At 42.5% G+C, this 24,976-nt stretch overlaps 1 protein-coding gene across 1 annotated transcript; it reads right to left on the reverse strand.

The window, feature by feature from the left end:
- Positions 1–579: 579 nt before the first annotated feature.
- On the reverse strand, positions 580–24,899 carry cog6 (component of oligomeric golgi complex 6). Its single transcript, XM_088427299.1, has 19 exons — positions 24,511–24,899; positions 23,740–23,883; positions 23,603–23,674; positions 22,875–22,933; positions 14,544–14,655; positions 13,800–13,882; positions 13,642–13,712; positions 12,834–12,927; positions 10,974–11,102; positions 8,664–8,755; positions 7,522–7,586; positions 7,357–7,448; positions 7,171–7,288; positions 5,675–5,806; positions 5,442–5,609; positions 4,301–4,408; positions 2,286–2,339; positions 1,718–1,797; positions 580–1,109 (listed from the first exon to the last, which is right to left on the reverse strand). Exons 1-19 carry the CDS (start codon positions 24,652–24,654, stop codon positions 962–964), a joined length of 1,965 nt encoding a protein of 654 aa, XP_088283425.1. The 5' UTR covers positions 24,655–24,899; the 3' UTR covers positions 580–961.
- Between the last annotated feature and the right edge of the window lie 77 nt (positions 24,900–24,976).

Genomic DNA, 24,976 nt, shown 5'->3' on the forward strand with positions numbered 1-24,976 from the left:
TGTGTGTGTGTGTGTGTGTGTGTGTCACCGATATGCTATCAGACGTAGTCGTGTCAGCGCGCTGGTGCAAACTTCTCTCCAGGCTGCAAAATGCCACACGAACGTTGCGATATTTGGACCACACGCTATACCTGTCAATTCATTAGGTACAGTTAAACAAAGACGCTCTAATCGGTGAACGATCGAGCATTTGTTTGTCATTTTAAAAATTGGGAGGAATGTTTGATAGCGCTATTTTTTTCAGACCCATAGCAGTATGAGTACTCATCTTTTGTAATCACCGATACCGAGTACCGATACCATGAGTGTGTTTGAATCATAACATTTTGCAGGGGAAAAAAAAACAATTTAAAAAATAAATCTTCCCGATACCATTTGTGTATAGTTATGTACGAAAATTTTAAAAGATTTTGAACACCACGTAGGCCAAGGGTATCAAACATAGATACCGCGGGCTGGTTCTGGCCCTTGAAAAGATTTAACCCAGCTCGCCAGGTGATTTTTTTTTTTCAAAAAATGAACAACTAACAATTTTTTCCGATGATGAAGTATTTGTTTTAAAACACCACCCAAGTGAGAGCGCAGTTCTTTGGTATTAAAGAAGGAAAAAAAATGGGGCGGTATCGGTAGGGTATCAGAATGGGTATCACGCGGCAAAATAAGGTATTGGACCAACGCTGTAGACAATAACAACTCGGGGCAAACGTTAAAAAGAATGACAAAAAGGTCCTTTTTCTTTGGGCACAAACATCTGTTTTATATCATATCCAATCATGTAAAAAAAGCCTTTGTGGCATATTAACGCATTAACGTTGGTGAAGCTCGACAGAAAAGCCGCGGGAGGTGACTCAGCGGCCGCAGAACCCCACCTAAAGCGGGCCACACGTGTACACGTCTGTGTTATGATTACCCAAGACGAGGTCGCGGTAAGAAGCGGGCCGCCGCCGCCGCCGCCGGGCGCTCACGACAGCAAGGCCCGGACCTGCTGGGGGGAGCGGGCCAGGAGGTGCTCGGGGTCCTTGTAGGCGTTGGCCGGGCTGCTGAGCGCCGCGTGCACGTCGCCGTACGCCCGGCACACCAGCTCGGTGGACTGGGAGAAGATCTGCTCCCTGCCGTCACACATGCTTACTTTTATCACTTGTTATCTTCAATAAGATTTATGCTGAGCAAAAAAAAAAAAAAAATACTCAACGTATGAGAGACAAAGATTCAAAGGTTAAATCACGTTAAATTTGGGTGGCGTTTACCGGAAACATGACGGAAATTTCCCAGATATTCTCCACCCCTTTGCGACCTCGGTACATACGACATCTCGCTGGAGAAAACGGCAACCGGAAAAAAAAAAGCCCTTTCCCGTTATTTGCGCTTCCGTGCGTTCATCGGGCGGGGCGCGCCCGCCGCGGAGGCGATTTCAGGGAAGCGCCGACGTGAGTGAGAAATGGACCAGAAGCTAATTAATGGCGTCCTGCCCATTAGGCCTTCGGCGTCCATTAATAGAGAACATTAACCTGAGGTACAGAGTGCTCCTCAAGCCGGCCGCACTTCCCAGTAAAACGTGACTCACAGCACGCGGCGGGCGACTGGACGCGGCGAGCTAAAAGCATAAGCGCGCCGGTCCGCGCAAACGCCGAACGGGACGACCGCTTCCGCGCAGCTAATGAAAAGTCGTGGTGGCGTTTAGCGGCGGGATTCGACGGGAACGTCCCGTCGCACTCACTTGATGGCGGCGCTGAGCAGGAAGTTGAGTTGAGGCATCACCAGGGCGTCGGGGGACGAAAGGTAGCGGTCGAATTGGACCTGTTGGTCGGAGGGCCACAAAAATGAACGCGCGAGCCGCTTTTCATAGGACTCCAAGTTATGAAATCTGCTAGCGCATAATTCCGAATATGAAGCAGACTGTCATTTTTTTCAGAAAATGAAACCATTTTACGTGTACTGTATCTGAGAGACTTAAAAACAAAAGAAAAAGGCTTTATTTGTAGCCATTACACAGCAAATACTCATTGCGCATGAGCTAGCACCTGCTTTTAATACCAAAGGAAAAAAACAAAACGTTTTTTTGTTTTTAGAATTACTCCTGGAGTTATTTTTAGAGACCCAGCGGCTGAATCCGGTTTCCCTTGACAACATGAAATTTGGTCAATCACGAGTAGGGCTGGTATTAAAAAAAAAAAAAAAAAGGCTGAAAAAAGTCCATGCTGGGCATTACAAGGAGGCCTTCAAAAACTTACAACTCATGTTGGGAGTTTTGTTTGTGACGAAGATCCATTATGAAATGTACTCACCATGGCCGCTTTCACCGAGGAGACGTCCATGCTGGGCAGGAGGGACAAAGGACCCTGAATACGACGACAAAAACCAGATCATTTCCATTAAATGTGTATCAATATATACGTTTTGCTTTTATAAAGTTACAGTATTTGGTCAAATGTACTTTCAAATAATAATCAAGGCTAAAGCAAGTCAGACAAATACAGAAATAACAAAGTTACTAGCTTATCATATCGCGCTTGTCGGCCAGGTTTTTTGTTTACGTAGCGGCCTTGAATGCAGCACAACATACTAACATCTTTTTTTTTTTTAATCCGCTCAAATCACAACATGATATAATGCGCTGTATCATTTTCAGGGATGTTCGATACTGGTCGGATCACTGATACCAAGTACCGATACCACTTGTGCTTGTGATACGTAAAACTCAGAAGTGAGCAGTCCGTCAGCGCCGACGGACACGATGGACGCCGTTTCACTGACGGCAATGCAAAAAAAACAAACAAACAAAAACGGCTTAAAATAAAATTAGTAATATTTATTGATTTCAGATTTTTTTCCGGCATCTAATGGTTCAGTGGGTCAAAGTTTGAATAAGGATTTTTGAATACGCTATTTTTTATTCCGGGCACTTCGATGCTCTCAAAGCTATTTTTTTCATCTTTAGAATAAACTGTAAACTGGAGTAAGTTTGTCGATAATGATCTCATTTATATTCGCCGCAGGAGGTTGCACTGATATAAAAAAAAAAAGGGAAAAAAATAGCATTGCGCGCGCAGGACAACAAACATTCCACCAAGTCATCTGCTGTTGGAGAAACAACAAAATCAACAGCTGGCGCGCACGAGCAAATGACAGGGCCCAAAAGTTTCGCAGATAGTGAAAGTCAACCTCCAAGGCCGAGAATAGACGGCGTGCCGTGCAGACGCACAAGCAGGCGCCGCTATTTCGGGCCGGGCCACCCGGGGAGAAGATGACGCTTGACGAGCCGGTTCCGAGCCGGGGCGCGGCGCGGCGCGGCGCTCCTGTCCCGCCGTGACCCGCGCCGTCACGACGCGACTATGGCTACCGCCGCGGCCGTCAGTCAACGGTGGGCGGGGACTGCGACGCGCTCCGCTTGTGTTCTTAGCGTGGCAAATAAAAGCGTACGCGCTCGGGCCATATGGTAACCGTGGCGACGGGAAAGCAGTGGAAACAACAACACTCGGCGCAAATGCTTTCGCAAAGCCTTTCGGTGTTGTTTTTATATTTCTAGCCTAATGCAAAGGATATAAAAAGTCGCCACACCCCGGTATGATGTAGTAAAATGAAAGAAAAAAAAACAAACAAACAGAAAAACATAAAACATTTAAAAAATATAATACATTTCCAAACTTGTTGCACCTTAAATGTGACCTCAAATATGTAGCGGAAGGAATTTAATCCTTTGGAGCGGAGGAGTAAAAACATATATGAAAAAAAAAGTGAGATTATCTGGTTGTGAAAGTATGTAAAAAAAAAAAAAAAAAAAGTACACCCCACTTTCAAATGTGACATTTTTGTAGAATTAAAAAAAAAATGTGTGCCTTATATTACAGAAAATATGGTAAATCTGTCGCCTGAAAATGACATCGTAGTTGCTTGGGGCTCAGGTAACAACCAATCAGGACTCACCTGTTTTCTGGTCATGTGACATTGGCAAGCTGGGACGTTTGTTTAAGAGTCAAGACATTCAATGCCAGATACTTAAGTATCGATTTAATACTTAAGTATCTGGGATTTATTGTCCGGGCTCTAAAAATCAAAACGTGAAAATACGTCTCTGGCATTGAATGAGTTACGCCACATTTTATAGTCCATTTTTGTGGGTTGAATTTGTTCACGTTGGAGGTTGATAAAGCGAGCAAGTGCCATTCGTTTCCAGTATGTACGCTGATATTCCTCATGTGAAATATGTGTTGTTATTCAGAAAAAGAAATTCTGCCCAAGCTTAATTGTCAGCAATTGAAAACTGTCCCTGCAGCGCGGGGGGGGGGGGGTGTTTGGAGACCTGCTCGGCGCCGTGCTGCTGCACACAGTTGTAGATGTAGCTGAGGCCCGCTCTGGTCAGCACGTAGGAGGCCTGCTCGTTGATCAGCGTGTCCAGGTGAGCCTCGATCTGCGTAAACAACAGAGTGAGTGCTCGAAAAGGAGAAAAAGAAGAAGAAGAAGAAAAAAAAAAGAGGCGCCGTTGCGAGCAAATGCTACTTATGCCTAATGGAGCATCGGCAGAGCCGCGTTGCTCGACACAAAAGATGCGGTAAAATTAGCCGGAGAGATGGACCGCCGTAACGCGGAGGAGAAGAGATGCGCACCTCTCCAGATGGCCATAAAAGGGAAGGAGAGCCCATTACATGGCAGAAAATGCATCTTTGGAAATCGGAGTGCCTGGAGCCTTCGCTCTCCAGATCATTTTCAAAAAGTACATACCTACGAATAGTGCGCAATATGGGCAAACATTTACAACCCCCGAAAGAATATTTTCCTTAAAATTACAAGCTCTTTTCTGGCATTTCTTCTCCGTTGATGTATCAAATATGCGCAGGAAAAAAGAAGGCCACAAAAACAAAACCCAAATATTTAATATAGCAAAATAAATAACGATGAAAATATCTTGCTAATATAACCGCTTTTATGTTGAGAGCTTTAGGTATCATTCAAATACGCCTATCATTTAGCTAGTAAAGCAGGCGTGTCCAACATAGGGCCCGCGGGCCGGGTATGGCCCACAAAGACGTTCAACCCGGCCCGCGAGATGTATTTCAAATGGTACCAACTCCTCAGTCGTTTGTGCTAGCAGCTTAATTCCAACGGATTTTGAAATCGGAGAAGCTGGAGCGTTGTGTCGCATACATTACAGTAGCTGGCACCTTTTCAAGTCTTGGGGAAGGCGGTGCGTCATAGTGGAAAGAGAGAGGCTGGAATCAACTTATATGTTCTAAAAAAAAATTCTTTTTTGAAAGAATGGTAAACTGATAATAGGACATTTTCATTCATTCAGGAAATTTAACAAAAAAATGCTATTTGGGATACACAGGGGACTTTTCAAACCCCGTTTTTTGCAATGAATTCAGAATCAGAATCAGAATCAGAATCAGAATCAGAATCGCCTTTATTGACTTTTAAAGCCGGGGCAAGCCTTGCATGCCTACCTGGAACTCAAGCATCTCCAGCCTTTTGTCCGTGAACTCAAAGAGCGCCAGCGTGGTCTTCATGACGTACAGCGAGTTGACCATGTAGGTGGCCATGTCGGCCGTGCCAAGGTTACTGGCGGACACCGTGCACAGCTGCAGGAGGGGATCCAGAATGCACGAGAGCACCTGGGAGCGGGCGGGAAAACGTCACGGTACGGGACGGGTGAAAAAGACAGAACTGTTGAGCGTACCTGGGCAAAGTCAGCCTGCCGAGCACCCACGGGGACGACTGAGGAGTCGTGAGAGGCCAGGACCTCCCTGAGGAGGGCCAACGTTTGGGTGAGGGAAGCGGTGGGGCCCAGGTCAGGAGGTGGCAGCTCCACCTAGAACAAAAAAAATACCAGAATTCCCCAAATATAGGATTGCACTTTCTTTTTTAAAAAATTTTCCATAAAAGAGGCGAGCAGACGGAACCAACGTCCGATGTAATGTAAAATTACGTCTTTGGGATGGAACGAGTAACGTAAATGTAGTTTAATTTCCCACAGTAAGCATGGCAGCAAGTATTTGGGAACCACCAATGGCAAATGAAAATACAAAAGAGGCCCGCACCCACGTAACTTAACTAATTCGATCCCAAAATCGTATTTTTCCATTTATTTTTTTTAAGGGTCAAAGTAGATGTTTGCAAATGCTTTGTTTTCATCAAATATAAAAAGATGACCAATCTGTTTTCAAATCACTTTTGAGAGGCCGAAAAAAAAAGAGGATTTTAATCATTTAAAAAATTTTCAAAAGCCCTTGAGCAGTTGTTTTGGCCGCAAATGTGTATCCTACTCCATATTTCTCTTCGGTCGTTTCTGGGAGGTGTCCCAATATTTCTGTCATCTCCTCAGTACACCCTGCACAGGTAATTTTGTGAGTCAGTCGCGCTTTTAATGAAAAGGCCGGTGATTAAATCTTCCCGTGGACAAGAAAAAAAAGGGCGCCGGGCAATCTTTTGTCGCGGCTAATGGGGGTCATTACGAGAAGAGCGCGCTCCCGGCATTAGCTGCAATCGACACCGAAACCCAGAGGGGCCTTTAATGGGATTAGCAGCGGGGGCCACTGGGATCGTCGGGCTAGCGCCGATCGATCGGGAGCCGGCCGGACCCGGCTACGTGCCGCCGTACGTTTGGACGGCAATTTAAGCCGAACGCTAAGAAGGTCGATGTGTTTTTGGGCGGCTGGCGAGGGACGCTTGGACGCAGCGGGGTTGAATGTTTTTCAAGAGGTCCGCAAATGGCTGCGCTGATTGCGGAGGGGCGCCGAAGAACCTCGGCGTGATCGTGACGACACAAATCAGAAAAATGTCGATAATATGGATTCTACCTCTTTTTGCAAAGAGTTGAATCTTCGGCGGAGCTAGCGTATGGCTTGTGTCGAGCAAACACTTAAAAGTGTTTGACGGTCGCTCGGGTAGCAACCGATCATGGCCCGTCTTGCCAATATCACGTGACCAGAAAACAGGTGAGTTCTGATCGGTTGTTATCTGAGCACCACGATATCATTTTCAGGTGACAAAATGGCCACCCCTGAAACGGATTTACCGTATTTCCCGCCCTATATGTCGCACCTGAAAGCCTACAATTTTTTAGAAAGCTGAAGGCGTACCTTAAAATCCGGTGCGTTTTATCGTACGGAAAACACTGTGCTTGCATTCATTCATTAAAAAAAAAGCATAATTTCCACTCAGATGACACCGTACCTTGTCCATGAGTCTGCTAGCATGGAGGCTCAGGCTGTTGAAGAACATCTTTTTGCTGAGCATGTGCATCTCCTCCATGGTCATGAGCAAAGAGGCCACACTCGTTCCCATGATTGAGCTGCAGGCACATGAACGGGACGGGGTTCGAACCGCAGCAAAAAGACGCAGTGGAGAGGGCGAGCGGACCTGATGGTGTGGTGGTAGAACTTGAGCAGGTTGGACAGCTTGTACAGCAGCACGGCGCCCGGCTCGGCCACGATCACCTGCTCGATCCGAACCTAAGGGACGCCGAAGAGTGTCAGAATGCTAACGGCGAGAACGAGGAGCATTTCGGCTCTTTTAGATGCTGACTTTCAGAGGCCGACAGACTCCTTCCGTGATGTGTCCCACCACTTCCTGCATGTTGTCCTCCACGCCTAGACAAAAATCAAACAAACCCAAAAGCAATAAAAATGATGTGATCGACATGACAAATCCCTTTATAATGAGTTACGGTTTAAAAAAGGGCTCTGAAACGACTGAGCAACAAAGTATAACAGACAACATGATTTTGCAGCAAATTTGAGGAAGCTGGCGTGTACTCGTTAGGACCTCAGGTGTCTCACGCTTACATATAACAGAAATAGACATTCTTTGAAATGCTTTTCCTTTTGTTTACAGTAAAAATGTGTTAAAAAGGGATTGAAACACCTTGAAGGGCCTTCAAACATGAGGAGGTCAATATAGTCAATGATTACCGTATTTTCCGCATTATAAGACGCACCGGATTATAAGGCGCACCCTCTATTAATGACATTTTCCACATATAAGGCGCACCGGATTATAAGGCGCCCCCTCAATTAATGACATATTTTAAAACGTTTTCAATCACAATATAGTAATACTCAAAGTAATAACAATAATAACGCAAATAATAACTCTCAATAGCATAATAACTCAATGTCAATATGAGCAACCTTGTTCAACTGTAAACACGCAAAAGAAACAGGTAAAGCTTAGCTTATCAGTTCATTTCCATCTACGAATCCCAAACTCAATATCGATCCATATATAAGGCGCACCAGATTATAAGGCGCACCAGCTTTTTTAAAAAAAATTAAGGCTTTTAGGTGCGCCTTGTAGTGCGGAAAATACAGTAATTTGTGATAATGTTCGCTATGGCGATGGACAGACTGACAGAGGGGTCAGCTAGGAATCTCCATGCGCCATGATGTTTGCAGTTGACATTGTGATCTGTAGTGAGCGTAGGCAAAAGGTGGAGGAGAAGCTAAAGAGGTGGAGGTTGGCTCTGAAAAAGAGAGGAATGAAGATTGGGCGCCGCGAGACGGAGTATACGTGTGTGAGTGAGAGGGACCCGAGTGGAAGGGTGAAGAAAAGAGGGTGTTCCAAAACCTTCTGACTTATCTTCCTGGCTGTCGTAGTTGTAAAAGATCGCCTTTGCGAAAAAGAAAAGCGGCTAAAAGACAGTAGATTTGAGAGAAGCTGGAGCGTACCCTGCAGAGTGACTTGCTTGAGCAGCGCTTCCAGGTGCTCCCTCTCTGAGGCGGTGGCTTGGTGCAGCCAGGCCAGCATGTCTCCCACGTACCTATTGAAAACGGACGGGTCAATTAAATCCCCTCCTGGCCGGCGGGAGGCTAATTTTAACACGTCGGGAACACGAGTACCCACAATCATGGGCCATCATGTTTCATTTCCCCTCTAAAGACAACGCGGCCGTATTGGCCGTTAAGTAACGCTGGCAAAGACAACAAGGTTAAAGTAGAATGACGTTGTGTGCCTGCGCGTGTGGCGGACGCTGTGAGAAACAACTCAATGTTCTCAGAATCGCTGATGTCTCCGTCTAACTACGGGCCCATTCTGCGGACCTTTCTGAGAAAACCTCCCGGTGCGGCAAATTCAGGACACGCGCTCCTGAGATTATCTGCTCCATGAGGATCATTTGTGATCAAAAGATGGAAGAATAACCCTTCATAATCAGAGGTCATCAATATGGGGGTGCGTGAAAGCTCTTGAAGAAGGTACGTGAAATTTTAGGGGTCTGCGGGTATGAGGCAGTTTTATTTTATGCTTTTTAATGCTGTGAGGGAAAAAAAAAAAAAACTTATTTTCAAATTAAGAGTAAATGAATTTGAACATGAAGCAACTTTTTGCTAATTACTTGTCGGAAAAAAAATCTACAAGAAAAAATCATTCATCGTTGAAAAAAAGGTTGCGAATCACTGCAATAGTGAATGAAAGCAGTAAAAGAAACATAGTAACATAGTGGCATACTATAATGTAATCAACAGTTTTGCATAATTGCTATATTTTAGTCATATTATTTTTTTGCCTTTTCCAACGTTCTCCCCTCAGTTTCAAAACCTCCAACATTTTACAACGGCAAGGGTTTGCAGATGTATTTTTTTTCAAACTAAAAGCAATTGAATGGAAAAAGAAATGCCGTTTTGCGATCTATTTGGCTGAAAAAAATGTCACAAGTCTCACATCATCTAAAAAAAGGTTGAGAACCTTTAATTGCTATATTTTCTTCACATCATTTTTTTTTGCCTTTTGCAGCGGACTTTACTCGCTTTCAGCAGCTTCTGCTCCATCTTTTCCAAGGACAGAGGTTCGCAGCTGTAAAATCATTTTCTCGCCCTTGGCTGGCGCCATAACCTTCATATACTCCTTCCTTTTTATTAATAGTACATATCACAGATGTTCTCTGCTTGTTGTGCTCCAATTCAACAACCCTTATCTGCCTCTTCACAGCCATCACATGGAAACGACCAATACTTTGAAATTCGGTGAGAAAAAAAATATATAAAATAGGGTTGTAACTAACATTGTTTTAAATCATCCCATTAACGTCTAATGTACTGTAGTCAATGGGAGTGACTTTTTTTTCAAACTGACATTGCAGGAAACGTACTAACAATTTATTTTTTTATTGGTTGCTGGTTTGTTCCGTAACTTGGTTACTAATGGGCACGATGAGAATATTTTCTGTAATAATTTGGAACAAGCTTAGTTGACGATTAAAAGTTTCTCCTCGACAAGCAGAAATTTGCGTAATGTGTTTTAGTCAGGGGGCCGAAAGAAATCAGGAAATATTTTCTGTGGTGAGGCAAAAAAAAAAAAATCAGAACATTTGGACAAATTTATGTCCCTAAACGATTAGTTAATTATCACAAATATTACTGATTAATTTGGGAACCGATTAGTTGTCGATTAATCGTTTCCCCTCAAACACAGATTTGCATGATAAATGTTAGTCTGCTTTCACAGGTGCCGAAAGAAATCAGAGAATATTTTCTGTGGTGAGGCAAAAAAATCTGAACATTTGGACAAATGTAGTTCCCTAAACAATTAGTTAACTATCACAAATATCACAGATTAATTCGACAACCGATTCGATGTCGATTAATCGTTTCCCCTCAACAAACACAAATTTGCATGACAAATGTTCATCGATTAGGGGGCCGAAAGAATTCACAGAATATTTTCTGTGGTGAAGCAAAAATTCAGAACATTTGGGCACATTTAATCAACGATCACAAATGTTACAGATTGATTAGTCGATTAATTGCTGCCCCTTGACAAAAATGCGAATAAAAAAAAAAAACCCAGAGCAAATACCACCACAAAAAAGTAAATAAACCATATGAGCTGATGCCTGGTGTGTTGAGATTCATTGCTGCCATCTACTGGCGGAGTGTCTGAACTCACGTGTAAATAAACAAACAAAAAAAATGATCAAGCTACTTCACATAACAAAGTAGCACAGTAATATGTTGATGATGGTGTCCAAATTGCGATTTTACCTCATGGGGTCATGCGAGTGCATCTCAATGGGCCGGGGGGTCCCGCCCGGGCCCCCCCGCGTCAGCGCGTCGATGAAGCCGCGCACCACCGCGTTCCTGCGCGCCGTCCCAAATTCATCCAGGGTGTACCTGCGGGCAAAAAGGGAAGACCAAGGCCGTGTGGGAAGCGGCCATGTTTTTGCGCCTTGGAGGTCAGTCGGGAAGCAAATCAGGCGCCGGGGCGGCGTTTTCCACAAGGAAGGCTGGCCTTTTGTCAGACTAAACAGGAGATAGCGCTCCATCAGGAATCCCGGAAAAGCCCGTGACCTTGCGCAAGCATGTTGGAGGAAAGCGAAAGGGGCAGGTGTACTTCGTGGGCCATTTCCGGGGAAGGAAAAAACAAAAAACAAAAACATTGCTCATCGGTCATCTTGAATGCAGCCAAGCCGGCTTTCGACAAGCTACGCTAATGGACTCCGAAGACGTTTACGGAACTTGTCCAAGGACGCGTTCAAGCACTTTTCCTGCCGCTTTAAATATAGACGGCTACTTGACGTCATTCCCTTGCAAAAAATAAACAACGAAGCCATGGCCCTCAAAACCGTTCATATTTTGAAAAAAAAAAAAAGAATCACCAAAAGTAGTTCATCTCCGAAAATTTAGCATTGCCTATTTGTGTTATGGCGGCACGCTTTTATTTGTGTGTGTGTGTGTGTGTGTGTGTGTGTGTGGGGGGGGGGGGGGGGGGGGGGGGGATGGTGTTGAAACAAACAACAACAAAAAGGACAAAGGCCATTGTTTTTCTCCAATTCAATGTAAACTGTATGGGAATCTAGTGCCATCTAGTGGCCAACAAAGAGAATGCAACAATATTAAAGCATGAACACTACTGTACCATTACTACACCACATTTGCAAGATTCGTATTTGGGTATACGTCAGGGGCGGAGCTACATAGAAGCCACTCCCACACCGAGGGTAATATTTTAAGATGTGTGATTTTTCTACAATTTTTATATACAGAGTATGTTCATCACTGATGGGAAAAAGAAGCCTCATGAAACACGTGTGATTGTTGTTTGCCCCTCTAGATGGCACTCCTGGTTTAAAGATGCAATGTAAATTGCACTAACCTTTATTTTTAAGCCAAGAGCACCTTCTAGAGGAGGAAAAAAATAATACAAGTGTTTCATGAGGCTTCGTTTTCCCATCGCAAGAATTCATAGACTCTTTATTTCACGAAACGCTGACTGTGAAGAATTTTTGGCCACACCTCACCGAGTCCACAGAATTTTTGGGGGCTATGCACATTGTATTGGCATATTTTTGTCATATTCAAAAAGAAGGTGAATTATTTTGAGTTCACCACTAGATGGCACTAAATTCTACACACTGTCTCCTCAAAAAGAAAGAAAAAAAAAGCATGCAGCTCCCTGAGGTAACTTTATGTGTTGTTGAACAAGTCTAAAACAACCTTTTTATTTTACATGTTGCAGCAGCTCCCATTAAAAAGTAATGTGAATTCCGACAAGTCAGTAAATGTACCACATGATCTAAACAGGCTGTTTGTCGCGGCGCCGCACTTCCCCCTAGTGCTGCTTTTTCAGGGAGCAACAGGACAAACAATGTGGTGTATATGTGTGGTTGTGTTTGTTTTTGGCACAAAGTGGGGCTTATATTGCAGGTTTTTACATTGTTGCGGGGTCCTCTTGTTTATTTTGAGGAGCCCCACAAGGATTGAGGTTTTCATTGCATGTTGGGTGAGGTTAGGGGCGAGTAAATACATGATTATCCTATTATGTCAATCAGGTGGCGCCTGTAAGACAAATCTGTGTGTTTGTGTGTGTATGTGTGTGTGTGTGTGTGTGTGTGTGTGTTTTACTTGTAAAGGACAGGCCTGTCCTGGAGGGCCTCCATGGCTTGAGTCAAAACGGGGCTGATATCGCACGTCTCCTGGATCAATCCTCTGCACTCATCTGGGGACGCAGCGGGGAAAATGAGAACTTTTGAAAATAAAAATCCTCCTTTAATTCAAGCACGTTCAAAGGTTTCTCTGGAAACTTTGCCCCGTTCTTTTTTATCTTTTATGGTCACTATGCTAATGCTAATCGCCAAAAGACAGCGTGATATCTGAACTATTTACTGTATGCCCGAAAGTTGGGAGTACACAGCTGCGGAGCCTTATTCTGCTGGAATCGGAAGGTCTGCCTTATTACTGTTATTCTGCACTCTAAGGCGCACCAGATTATAAGGCGCACCTTCAATAAACGGCCTATTTTAAAGCAGTATTCATATATAGGGCGCGCTGCATTATAAAGCGCATAGAATAGAAGCTATTAGTGGCTGGGCTTGGCCGCCCACCTACAAGGAGGACAACTACGCCTAAACCATGTAACTCCATGTGACCTTAAGGTCTTAACCGGTTCCAACTAGATGACGTGCGCAAGGGTGTTAATAGAAAGGACGATGCGGAGCCCGGAAAGGTCACGGCAACACGACGGACTGGCTTAAGTCACGTAACAGCGCGGATACAGCAAAGTGAGTTCCGGTCGTTATATTCGCAACCCGATGTCACAACGGAAGCAATTATTCACGTGAATTGTGGCGCGGCGTCAACGACACCGAGGTTCGGCGTTTACATAGCAATAGCGTATTAAGTATTCATTAGCGTTGTGAGGTTGCGGACTTACTCTGCGCCCAGCGGTAAAGTTGCTCGTAGGCCGCCTCCTGCAACACGGCCATCTGCTCCATGATCTCCAGCCTACATGACATTTACGTTGCCTTCACACATAAGCTGCGATGCGGTGGTGGTGTCAGTGGGGGAAAAAAAAATGATGTTGGTTCTCACCCCGCCGTCTGCTGGTTGGTTCGCAACAGGATTTTAACATCCTCGTGGATCTGCTTCACTCGACTCAGGGCTTTGAAGAAGTCCTGAAAAATATACGATAAAGCGTTTTGCAGCTGACTGGAGTTTCGGGAAAAACTGGCTTGGGTGGTCGCATTGAAATTTGTGGAAGGATTTGGAATAATATTGAACTGATATGGAACGAAAAATAAAATAAATTTAACATCTTTAAAAATATCATATTATTATTAACTGCATTGTTAAAGTTGGAAAGGTTGGTAATCGTAAAAAACGGTAAAACCTAGTGAAGAAAAAATATATTTTGTGAGTACAGTATTATAATGACAAAATGTGTCATTTTTGGTTAAATGAGAATTTTTAGAGAGTTGCACATTTAGAAGTTGGTCAAAATTTAGTCATATATTTTAATGTTCGTCCAATCTTAGTCAATGAAAATAAAGAGCATATTTATTTTTAAAAAATTGACAGTTAATGTAGCTGATATTATCAACTATACCGCACCTATTTGTAACTGCTTTAAGTAAAAGTGTGAGGAATTAAAGACAAAATACAACAAAGTAAAACGGCGTTGATGATGTAGCATAACGTGCATTCAGACGATTAAACAAAACAAAACAAAAAACAAAAAAAACAACAAAAAAAGGCAAAATCTGTAAACAGACTGCATTCCGGCCCCAGTCGTCAATCTGTGTGTATTCAATTTTAAATTTCAAATATGAATCCTACCTCTGTAATGGGGGCATCTCTGGCCCCTCGCAGTGTGCTCATCTCTTCACTGGACAGCTGGAACTTGGCCAGGAAGGCCTTGGCCACCTGGGCCCTCACCTCAAGACGATGGCTGAAGGAGGAGAAACAACCTCTTTCATTCCTCTATTCTTCGCGTATTTCTAAAATAAACAGCTTTAATCCATATGTATAGCAATCACTTTATTTAATTGTTCATAATGTTTTCTTAAATTGCAAGTCTGTTCAATCTAAGGCACACCGGATTATAAGGCGCACAGAGTAGAAGCTGCAGTAGTGGCTGTGGTTGCGGTATGCATCCACTAGATGGAGCTGAGCTAAAGGAATTGCCAACAAAACAATCAGATAAATAAGTCAAGCTTCATTAAACTTTTTTAATAGAATACAAGCATTCTCACAACTCTGTTCCCTCCCACAATGAATAAACAGCTGTATTATTGGAGTACTTTCTGAGGAAAAAAAATACCTCTTGATTACATGAAGCGTTTAGAGCAATGCCAAGATGAATACAGAGTTTAAAAGAAAATAATTATGATTCAATTCAATATTAAACTTATTTTTTTAATCAAATTGCAACCAAAAACTCTTAAAATATATTGTTTTATTGGTTTAAAGACAGTCTGTGGATTTATTTAATTAACTTGCGCTTTATTTTTACAAAAACTCAGTTTTTACACTTCGTCCCCATATAAGTTGCTTCAAAATTGGAGTAAGTACAACCAACATTTCAAACAGGGTTTTATAAGAATTTTTGCTTTAAAAAAGACATTTATAACCAACATATAGAGGTAAAAATTGAAGAATTGACGAACCTATTAAGTTTGTATTTTTTTCATCCCCCAAAAATGAAAAGTCTTGCTGCAATGTATGAAGGTGAACCGGATTATAAGGCGCACCGTCAGCTTTTGAAAAAAATTGGAAGGCTTTTAGGTGTGCATTTTAGTGCGGAACGTTATAGCACAACTAAGCTTTTATTGAAAAACAAAAATGAAAAGGATGCTCCGAGTACGCAGTAATGACTTTCAACCAGCAGAGGGCAGTCTGACTCCTGGAACAAAACAAAGTGTATGAGGAAGTTGGGACCAATTTATAACAGCGGGTGACAGAAAGAATTAAACGGGCAGTGTTTGGACAGCAGTGGGGGTTTGCTATCATTGTGTCTCTGTGGGGTGATAGTCTCCATGGCAACAGCTCGAATCACACCGGGACTCGGGTCAGAACAACGCTCCCCCGGTCCACATCCGACCAGGCTGGATCATTAAATCACTGGCTGGTTTTCAAAAGGGGGGGAGGAGAGTCCAAGTGACTTCAAATTTATGACCTTCCATTCGGTGAGTTCTAATCAATTGTCCAAATAAGAAATAACGGAAATGAAATTAAAGGGTACCAAGGGGTCAAACTTCATAACTTTTACTTACTACAGAGCCCCGGAAAGGCTATGGGATTCCGAGTGTGTGTGTTCCTGTATGACTATACTAGTGAGAACCGCTTGGAATTTTCTACAGACATAATGAGGACATTTAGGAGAAGTGAGGACAATTAGGCGTGTCCTCAATTGTTTGGGTGTCAAGACTTCCTTTCAGAGTCCAGACATTAAATCCAAGATACTTGAGTATTAAATCGATACTTAAGTACATAAAGGAGATGAATTTCCAGATACTTAAATATTAAATCGATACTTAAGTAAGAGATAGCAGACAGCTTTATATTAGGTCACTGTGAATTCAATCAGCTGGAGAAATCATAACATTTACATGATCCTCTGTGTTTTAGTAATATTCCTGTGTGTGAACAAGGATGGACTCGTACGGTGGTTCAGCCTGCTTGCTTCTTTCATTGAAAATAATGCCGTAACAACCTAAGCTAACACGAGCTGATGTTAAAAATAAACAATGAAATTAATTTAAAAAAAAATTGTTTTCATTACTAACTCAGATTATTTCACAGACCCCTGCTGTCAGGCCATGGACCCCCGGGGGCCCCCACTAAGAGAACCACTGCATTAAAGTCTATATATGCAAGTCTATAGAGCTGTATACTTTAATAGGAGTAGATAGTTTTTGTTTTTTTTAAGTGTGGGGGAGAGAGCGAGAAGAAACCCAATTTCGAACATGACATTGGACTAAATTTTCTATGAGGTATGAATACAATATATGCTAAGCCAACATGTTCATTAATCAAACCTAACCATGCGCACATTTTCCTTCTCGCGTTTTCCTATCCTGATACGACGCGTGACTTTTTTTTTTTTTTTAATCCACGAAATGCAAATGTATGCGCGGATATAATTGGATCATTTCGTGGTGTAAAATTGTCACCTCACGTTGAAACGGTAATGAAAACACAAGGCTCACTAGCCCGGGTACGGTTTTCAGGAATGAAGAACTTGGCTTTGCTTTTGCTCCGCTAGGTCACACATGACATTTTAGTCCATTTATGAGCTCTGTTGTGAGACTCGTCAGAAAATTGACGGAAAGCGACAACCATTGTGGAAGAATGTGAGTGGACCTAAAGCACTTCCCTGAGGAACACAATCCAAAAAAGTAGCTATTGTAGTGCAATCTTTTCTGGGCAAAGAAATTGAGATGTGCCCCTACTACAGAGCTGGATGATATCTGGAGTTATTCTGCCTGCAGCTTTAAAGCATAAATTAAACAAAATAAATAAAAATGGTAAAATGAATAAAAATTATTGTCAATGAAAAAAAAGAAAAAATATGATAAAACATATTAAAAAGTATAATAATGCAAAACAGATTTGATAAACAAATAAGCATTTATAATAACCAAAAACAAACTGTAAATGAAACACATAATAATAAAAATGAATAAATAAACATGTTTAAAAAAACGTTTAGTAAAGTATTTTGGGGGTATTTTTTGGCAACATCAAAAACTAATCTTTGAAGCTCGTTTTTCCCGCAGATTTTTTAATACGTCTACGGGGAAGATGGAGATTTTTTTGACCTGGCATTTGTGAGGTCTGCTGACTTAATTTTCGACATCGATGAGATGAGTTGAACTTTTATATGAATCTAGATGCCCTTAAACATTTCCTCGAGGAGCATCACATCACACCAGATGACATTTCGGGGTATTATGGATGCTAAATAAAATTATGTAGACATAAGCACTGTGACATATGACCAAATACATCAACGGGAACAAAAGTATGAAGGTGTGACTTCCATTTGGACCTTCTGGGAAAAGCTAGGAGATTTTGGAGCGCATCTGTGGGAATTTGCGCCTCGTTGTTAGACACGTGGGCCTAAAATGTCTTGGCATCGTGAGGAATTGAAATTGAATGGGGACCGAGACTTTTAAGAGGTGATTAAGAAATACCGATAGCGAGGATGAGCTCACAGAGGTTCCAGACTATTTCACGCGCACACGCTAGGTCAAATGGCAGCGCGACGACATACGCGGTTTCCCGACTCGTTTCGCAGGCTTGGGTTTCCCCCTGCCTAACGGGACGATTGATTTTATCTTTCCAAGTGGCGGCAACGATTGAAGGTGTACAATTCAGTCCCGTTAATGGCCGTGTCACATCGAAGGGCCGGCGTTAGCGCCCGTGACTTTATTTGGCTAAGGAATCGGCCAATAGTGCCACTGAGAACGTGAGGGGTCGGTTTTGTCTTTTTAAACGGAAGTGAAGAATTTGTTAGCTACTTTGATAGACAATCTGAGGGCAGAGCGGTAGGGTCTGACCGGTGAATTGGCAAAAAATCGAACAAATATGACAAAAAAAACAAAACACCGTAATCCTCCTAATATGACGTGCACTTGTGTATAGGACGCAGCCTTAATTTTGGGGTCAAATTGTGGTATTTTCTATGTCTACCGTGTATAAAACGCACTGACACTTTGGCAACAATGTAAAAACTACAGCAAAACAGAACAAATTTAATCTTCCTAAACTCTTCATATTTTCTTGTGTTTCCAAACCTAAGTTACCGTATTTCTGTGTGTACAAGTCGAGTTTTTTTTCCTCATTTTCAACCGCCATATTGGGGGGGACTTTAACCCGCATAACTCAAAACGAGACCAATTTTCTCCACAGATCTGTGCTTGAAAAACATCAATTTGAATGTAAAATAAGTCAATTCATGTTATTTAGAAGGCTTAAAATGATTATACATACATCTGATTCGATATAGTATGCATTTGTTTTAAGCGCCGCCTTATTGCCTCTTTATTGTTAACAACGAAACTGCGTGGATACATTTTCCGGCGGACGTTGACCCATTATGAAAAGGAAAACACGGCTTGACTAACGCCTGGCATTGAAAGAGTTGACGACTTCATCTAATGAATTTAATTAAATATCTAACTCAATGTATTTATTTATTATTGTTCCAGACTTTGTTCCCTTTTCCTATGGATTGTAATGGCCGCCTGACCCGATATTTTGCGATGCGTCGGGGTCCAGTTTCAAAAGGCTAGTCGGGCACGCGCCAGCGATCACAGCGCACGCGGTCCCATCGGAGAGCGGCGAGGCGTTGGCTCTGATTAACAGTCAGCTCAAGCGTGATGGCTTTTGTTTACGCCGTCGTCCGAGCAGGCTCATCTAGGAGGGAATGTCAACCACGGAGGTCATTCGGGCAACATTTGCTTTGACTTAAAAAGAGGCGAAACGGGAGTCCTTTTTTTTTTCCTCCCCATCCAAAAACGCTTTGTCCTGGTTAGGGGCACTTGGCTGAAAAAATATTTTACAGGGGGTACATCTTTAAAAAAAAGGTTGAGAACTACGAATTTTTTTTTTTTTTTGAATTGGGGTATATGTCAAGCTCAAAACGATTGGTCATGTCTGTTATACAATTGTGAAAATTCATTTGTTTAAAAAGAACAAGTCATTTTTCTCCTCAAATTAAGAGCAAAAATAAAAAATGAGGGCGCATCATTGAAAAAAGGTTAAGACCTCAAGATTAAAAAGTAAAATTCTTATGCAAAAACACATTTTGGGCTTGGAATATATGTTCAGTTCAAGACTATTGGGAATGTCTATTATCCAATGGTGAAAATTCATTTGTTCAAATGGAGTATCGTTTTTATTTTCAAATTAAGAGCAAATAAATTTGAACATCAAGCAATGTGTTGCTTGTGTTTCAAGGTTGAAAAGGGAAGACTCTGTTTTAAAAATGCTTTGCACTGGTTAATTGGTATTTGCCATAATAAAAATCATGAGGGGAACATCACTGAAAAAAGGCTGGTTTAAAATGTAAATAAGACAAAATGTGGCCTCAAAATATGCACAAGAAGACTTTTTGTAACTTCTGTAAACCGTTGGTTCTGATTCTCATAACAACAATAACTAATCGTTTATAATAACAATGAATAAAAGCAGTTCTGATGACTTTTTTGTTCACCGTTCCCTGTAATAGGCCGCCTTTAAAAGCGCGACAAGCTAACGCGGCACACAATGAAGAAAATTTCTGACTCGCTCGTCATTTCACCCCCGACGCCGCCGGCCCGGCCCGCGGTCGTGTCGGGACACGCTGCGCATGACGATGTGTAATGTCGAAGCGGCGCGGCGCGGGCCGGGCGGTTTGTTACCTTGGTGCCGACAGCGTCTTTCGGCAAGGCGGGGCCCCGCGTGCAAGGACGACAAAAGAACGCCGGCGGGCAAACACGGGTCACCCGCCCCCCCGTTGGCCGGTCGCCTACCACCTTTGCTCGCGCAATCTGCCGCGCCTTTCCGTTTCATTAGAGCTGACAAATGACACGGTGCCTTCGGCTGATAAGATGCCCCGGGGGTGGTGTGTGTGCGTGTGTGTTGGGTGCTAGGTAAACACACATCGCCGGCATCTGCGGAGCGGGCCGCACTCTCCCGGGCTGACTCAGATTGAGAGATTATGCGGCAAATCTGGCTATTATGCGGGGGAAAATGAGAAAGGGAGACGGCGGTTGTGCACGGAACAACAAAAATCACTTGTGACAAGGTCGAATCCCGCCGTGTTTTCCTGTCTGGGTAGGAGGCTAGCGCATCTTTATGGATTAGAATGTCACAAAAGTGGACATGGGGTGCTAAAAGGTGGGCGGGGGGTAACAAGTATCGTCATTTCTCAAATATAAAAAGCTTTGTTTCCCCAAAAACGAAGGCCGAAAGTATGGGTGCGTCCTGTAAACGGCAACTTAATTTTTTAGGTTATATCGGACGTGTACTTGCTTACAATAATTACCGTCACGGGTGGAGGTCAGATGGCTGTTAGCAGCCAGTGCCTGTAACAGAATTATTTTCAATATAAGAAACGAGCTGACGAAACCAACGTCCGAGTCTACCCTTGTTCACACACAGAAATATTGCGAAAACGGAAAGGTTATGATGTCTCCAGTTGATTCAATTAAGAGTGTCAAAGTATGAGGCTGTTTGCACCGGTTAGAAAACACAGAAAGGTTTTCCATTTGACGCATTAATTATTTGTGGTCTTTTGGCAACTAGGTGGAACACGAAGGGTGCGCATCTTCAGGTATTTGTGGCAAAGAGAACTCTGGTTACGTGGCGAGAAAAAGCAAAAACAACTACTTGGAGCGCATTCAATGTTACACTGGTGCTGCATTCCTGACCGCTCACAATGTGGGAAATCTGAAACAAACTTGCGCTACAACCACATAACCTACGGATATTAACACAAGAAAGTATGAAGACAAAATTGTGATTTATTCTGTTTTGCTATAGCTTTTACAAGTTACTGTGTATAGGATGCACGGGAACTTTTAAATTTGACCCTAAAATTGAGAGTGCGTCCTATACACGTGTGTCCTATATTTGGGGAATTACGGTATTTCATATGGACAAGAATGAGGGTAAAATACGAACTTTGTCTTTGATAACAGCCGCCACGGTTGACTCACAATGTCCGTCGGCGTCTTGTCTTTCTACGACTGTTTGTATTCGGCTTTTCAGAATTTTTGGGGTCACGATGTGGAAAAGGATGGCAAAACCGGCGAGGATACTGAGAAAATTACAGTCCACAGACAGACAGTCTACACCGGCGGGCTACTGGAAACAAAATAGCGGATGAGACTCAGGCGTCGAATCAGTGTCGGTCCAGGACCGCCTGCATTTTTACATTAGCGCGGACTGCAAAGTACGAAGAGCGCAAGTGTAACAATTGCCCAAACGGCTTTCCATCTGATTTTGCACACGTATCTAAAGTGTCCGAGCGCAGGCCGTTTCTGTTGAGCGCTATGTGTCATGCGCTAAAGTGAGCCTTCATCCCTCCGCCGTCTCTCCGACCGACACGTCCGTCCGTTCGGTTTTAGTCAAGCAGGCGTCCGGGGACCGGCTGCTGCCGCGGCGGCGCTGGTGGTACATCACAGCTGCTGTCACCGCTGCCTTCGCTTGCCAAAAACACGCAGGCGTTCCCGTCAAGGTCACTGAGCATGGAGGTCACAGCCACGCATGCAAATGAGGCCCGGCGCCGGCTCGCAGCCAACAGCGGGCAAGGTTACGGGGGCTGCTTGTGTGGCACTATTTTCGGCTGAAAGGGGATGTCGAATCCAACGGAAGAACAAAAAGGAGCAGAGGGGGAAGAAAACATGGAAGGTGACGAATAAGATGAAGGGATTGAAGATGGAGAAATGAAGAAGAAAATATGAAGCAATGGAAGAAATGTTACAAAAAGAAATAGAAGATGGGGAAGAAAAAAAGAAGCAGCAGCAATGGAAGAAATGTTAGAAGAAGGACTGGAAGATGGAGAATAGGGGAAAAAAACAAAGAAGAAGAAATGGAAGAAGAAGAAAGGGAAGGAGGGAATAAGAAAATGAAGAATCGGAAGAAATTAAAGAAGATAAAAAGAAGAAAGGGAAGAAAAGAAGAAATGGAAGAGGAAATTCAGAAGAAGGGTTAGAGGGTGAATGAGAAGATGATTAAAAATAAGAAATAGAGGAATGTTACAAGAAGAAATGAAAGAAAGTTAACAAGAAAAAGATTAAAGACTTAGAAGAAATGGAAGAAATGAAGAAATGGAAGCTGGTGAATAAGAAAATGATGGAAGAAGAAATGGAAGAAATATTTGAAGGAATGGAAGCTGGTGAATAGGAAAAAGATGGAAGAATAAGAAGAAATGGAAGAAATTTTAGAAGAAATGGAAGCTGAATCGAAAGAAGACTCCATGGAAGAATAAATGAATGAATAAACGAAAGGAGAAATGTTAAGAAGAAGAATTGGGAGAATAAATGGAAAAACTCCCTTTTTCCAACAAATGATTGAAAATACCGTGGAATTTCCCTCAACGTTGGATTTTTTTCACCTATGGGGCCCTCACCTCCATTTTGACAAAAGAAAAAGGACGAAATATGTCTTTGTGCTTACTTTTCTCCTTGAAGCTTGTTGGTTTTCACAATCAAATCTTGAGTTTGCTCCTTGGCGGCCTGTCAAAAATTAAAACAAGTCAAAAATGCGCATCGTCTAAAAATAGTTAACAATGTCTAGGACGATACATACTTTTATTTTGTGTGCAGGAAGATAAATAAAGCGCTCTTATTTTGGCGGACGGCATAAACACTTGAGTATTTATTTAAAATTTGTGAGGTATTTTGTAAAATCTTTTGATCTTTACATCAACGTTATTTCACATTAAAGGATAGGCATTGAAATAAGATAGTAGGGAGCTGAAATTTCACCCAGAGGTCCTCCATATTGGTCCAAACACAAGAGTTTCAGTTCTTAATCATTGGCTGCAATACTATTTTGTGCAATGTGAGTGTTCTTTTATGCGATTCTTGTATTTTCATTTTTTTTTTTTGTGGTTTAAATCAATTTGTAATGTCAACCTTCTCGAGAGAAGCTTTTATACTATTGCAACCAAAGTGGAGAGAATAACGGTCTGACCCCGGTTTAAAATATTCATCAATTTCATGGACGTGTGTAATTACAGGACTGCGTTAAGATTTTAGCACGTCTGTTTTTGTTTCATGTATATATTTGATTTTATTATGATGAGCTTTGGATTTGTTTATTCTGACAACTATACCCAGAATTAGTCGGCAACAACACAGTCAAAATGGAAGCAAATGCCAGGATAATGCATTTTACTGCACCTTTAACCTGCTGGTCATCTCCGCACAGCAGGTGCTCATGGCCTGGACATCCTCGTGAACACTCTCTATCTCCTGCGGGGGAAAAAATATAGTTGGACCCCTCCAAACTCTTTTAGGAGATTGTAAGCGTCTATGACCTCTTTGACTTCTTTAAAAAAGCGCGCAAAGTCCTCATTGATGGCCAGGCTCCGTCGCTCGATGTCACCGCGCAGGTTCCTCCGTGTGCGCAGGCTGTTTTCTGTGAAGAACGCCGACAGCGCCGTCAAGGCCTCCAACATCTCCTGCAATCACATCGCAGCATGAGTGTGAGATTTTGACAGTATTTCTGCAGATGTCAGCTAATCTAAGTTAATGCTTTCAAATGTTGTGATGGGATCAGTACAATTTTTCCTTTAAAATTAAGAGTCGACTATTTATCTGAAATAATGTGATATTGAACATACCTAAAAAAAATACTTCTCGTTCGTGTATTATACAAGCGCTTTTAAAAGTGCCGTGTAGTTTGTCCCAATGAGCTTGTCGTACTAGCGATTCCGTGTCCTCTCGTATAACACAATTTAAAAATGACAAACACGACCATACACTTTTTTTTTTTAATTCACCAGATATCTAAAAGTGTACCTAGTTTGCACAAGGAGAGTTGGTAAAGAGAATACATGAAATAAAGCACTTACAAATGTCTCAAAACTTAATGCAGTGGTAGATTTACAAGAATTTACGCGATGCTACGCGATGCTAACAATCAATTTCAATGATCATTTTTATTACTTTAAATTGATGAAAGCATGGCTGTCTGTTCTCAATGAATGCAACACGACATTTAAAGCAAGCTTTGGATGGGCTGTCCAGCCGAGTTAGCCTCCGCTAACTCGCTTAGCAACCGACCGGAAGCGGGGTTGATTTCTTACCTTGTCATTGTCGAGCCGCGTCTCCAAGATTTTATTCAACTTCCTCGACAGCGGGTTGTTGGGCTGAGACGTCGCATTTGAATTCTGTGACGAAGCAGCAGCAGAAGAGCTGTCGACTGCTGCTTCTACCTTGACGTCAGCCATTGTGCATTATCAAGCGTCTCTCTTCTCCACGTCAACTGGTTTTGTTTTGGTCCGTGCGTGATTAACGTCCGGTCAGTTATAGGGGGAACCATTCATTATCATTACTTTGTGTCTCCTTGCAAATATAAATAACATCGAACTTTGTTTGGTGTAATGGATAATGTTTAACTATTCAAAATTAAAAGTGTAATTTATCTTATGTAAATTACGAGAAAAACGTTTTAAGAAAGCCAATTGCACGGGATGAGGGTGTGAGTGGGGGTGGGGGGGGGCAATTTAAAAAATCGTAATGATAATTTCAAGATTGTATCAAAGCGTTCAA

Source organism: Hippichthys cyanospilos, chromosome 11, assembly GCF_059441005.1.
Source record: "Hippichthys cyanospilos isolate Australia breed blue-spotted pipefish chromosome 11, RoL_Hcya_1.0, whole genome shotgun sequence".
Lineage (NCBI taxonomy): Eukaryota > Metazoa > Chordata > Actinopteri > Syngnathiformes > Syngnathidae > Hippichthys > Hippichthys cyanospilos.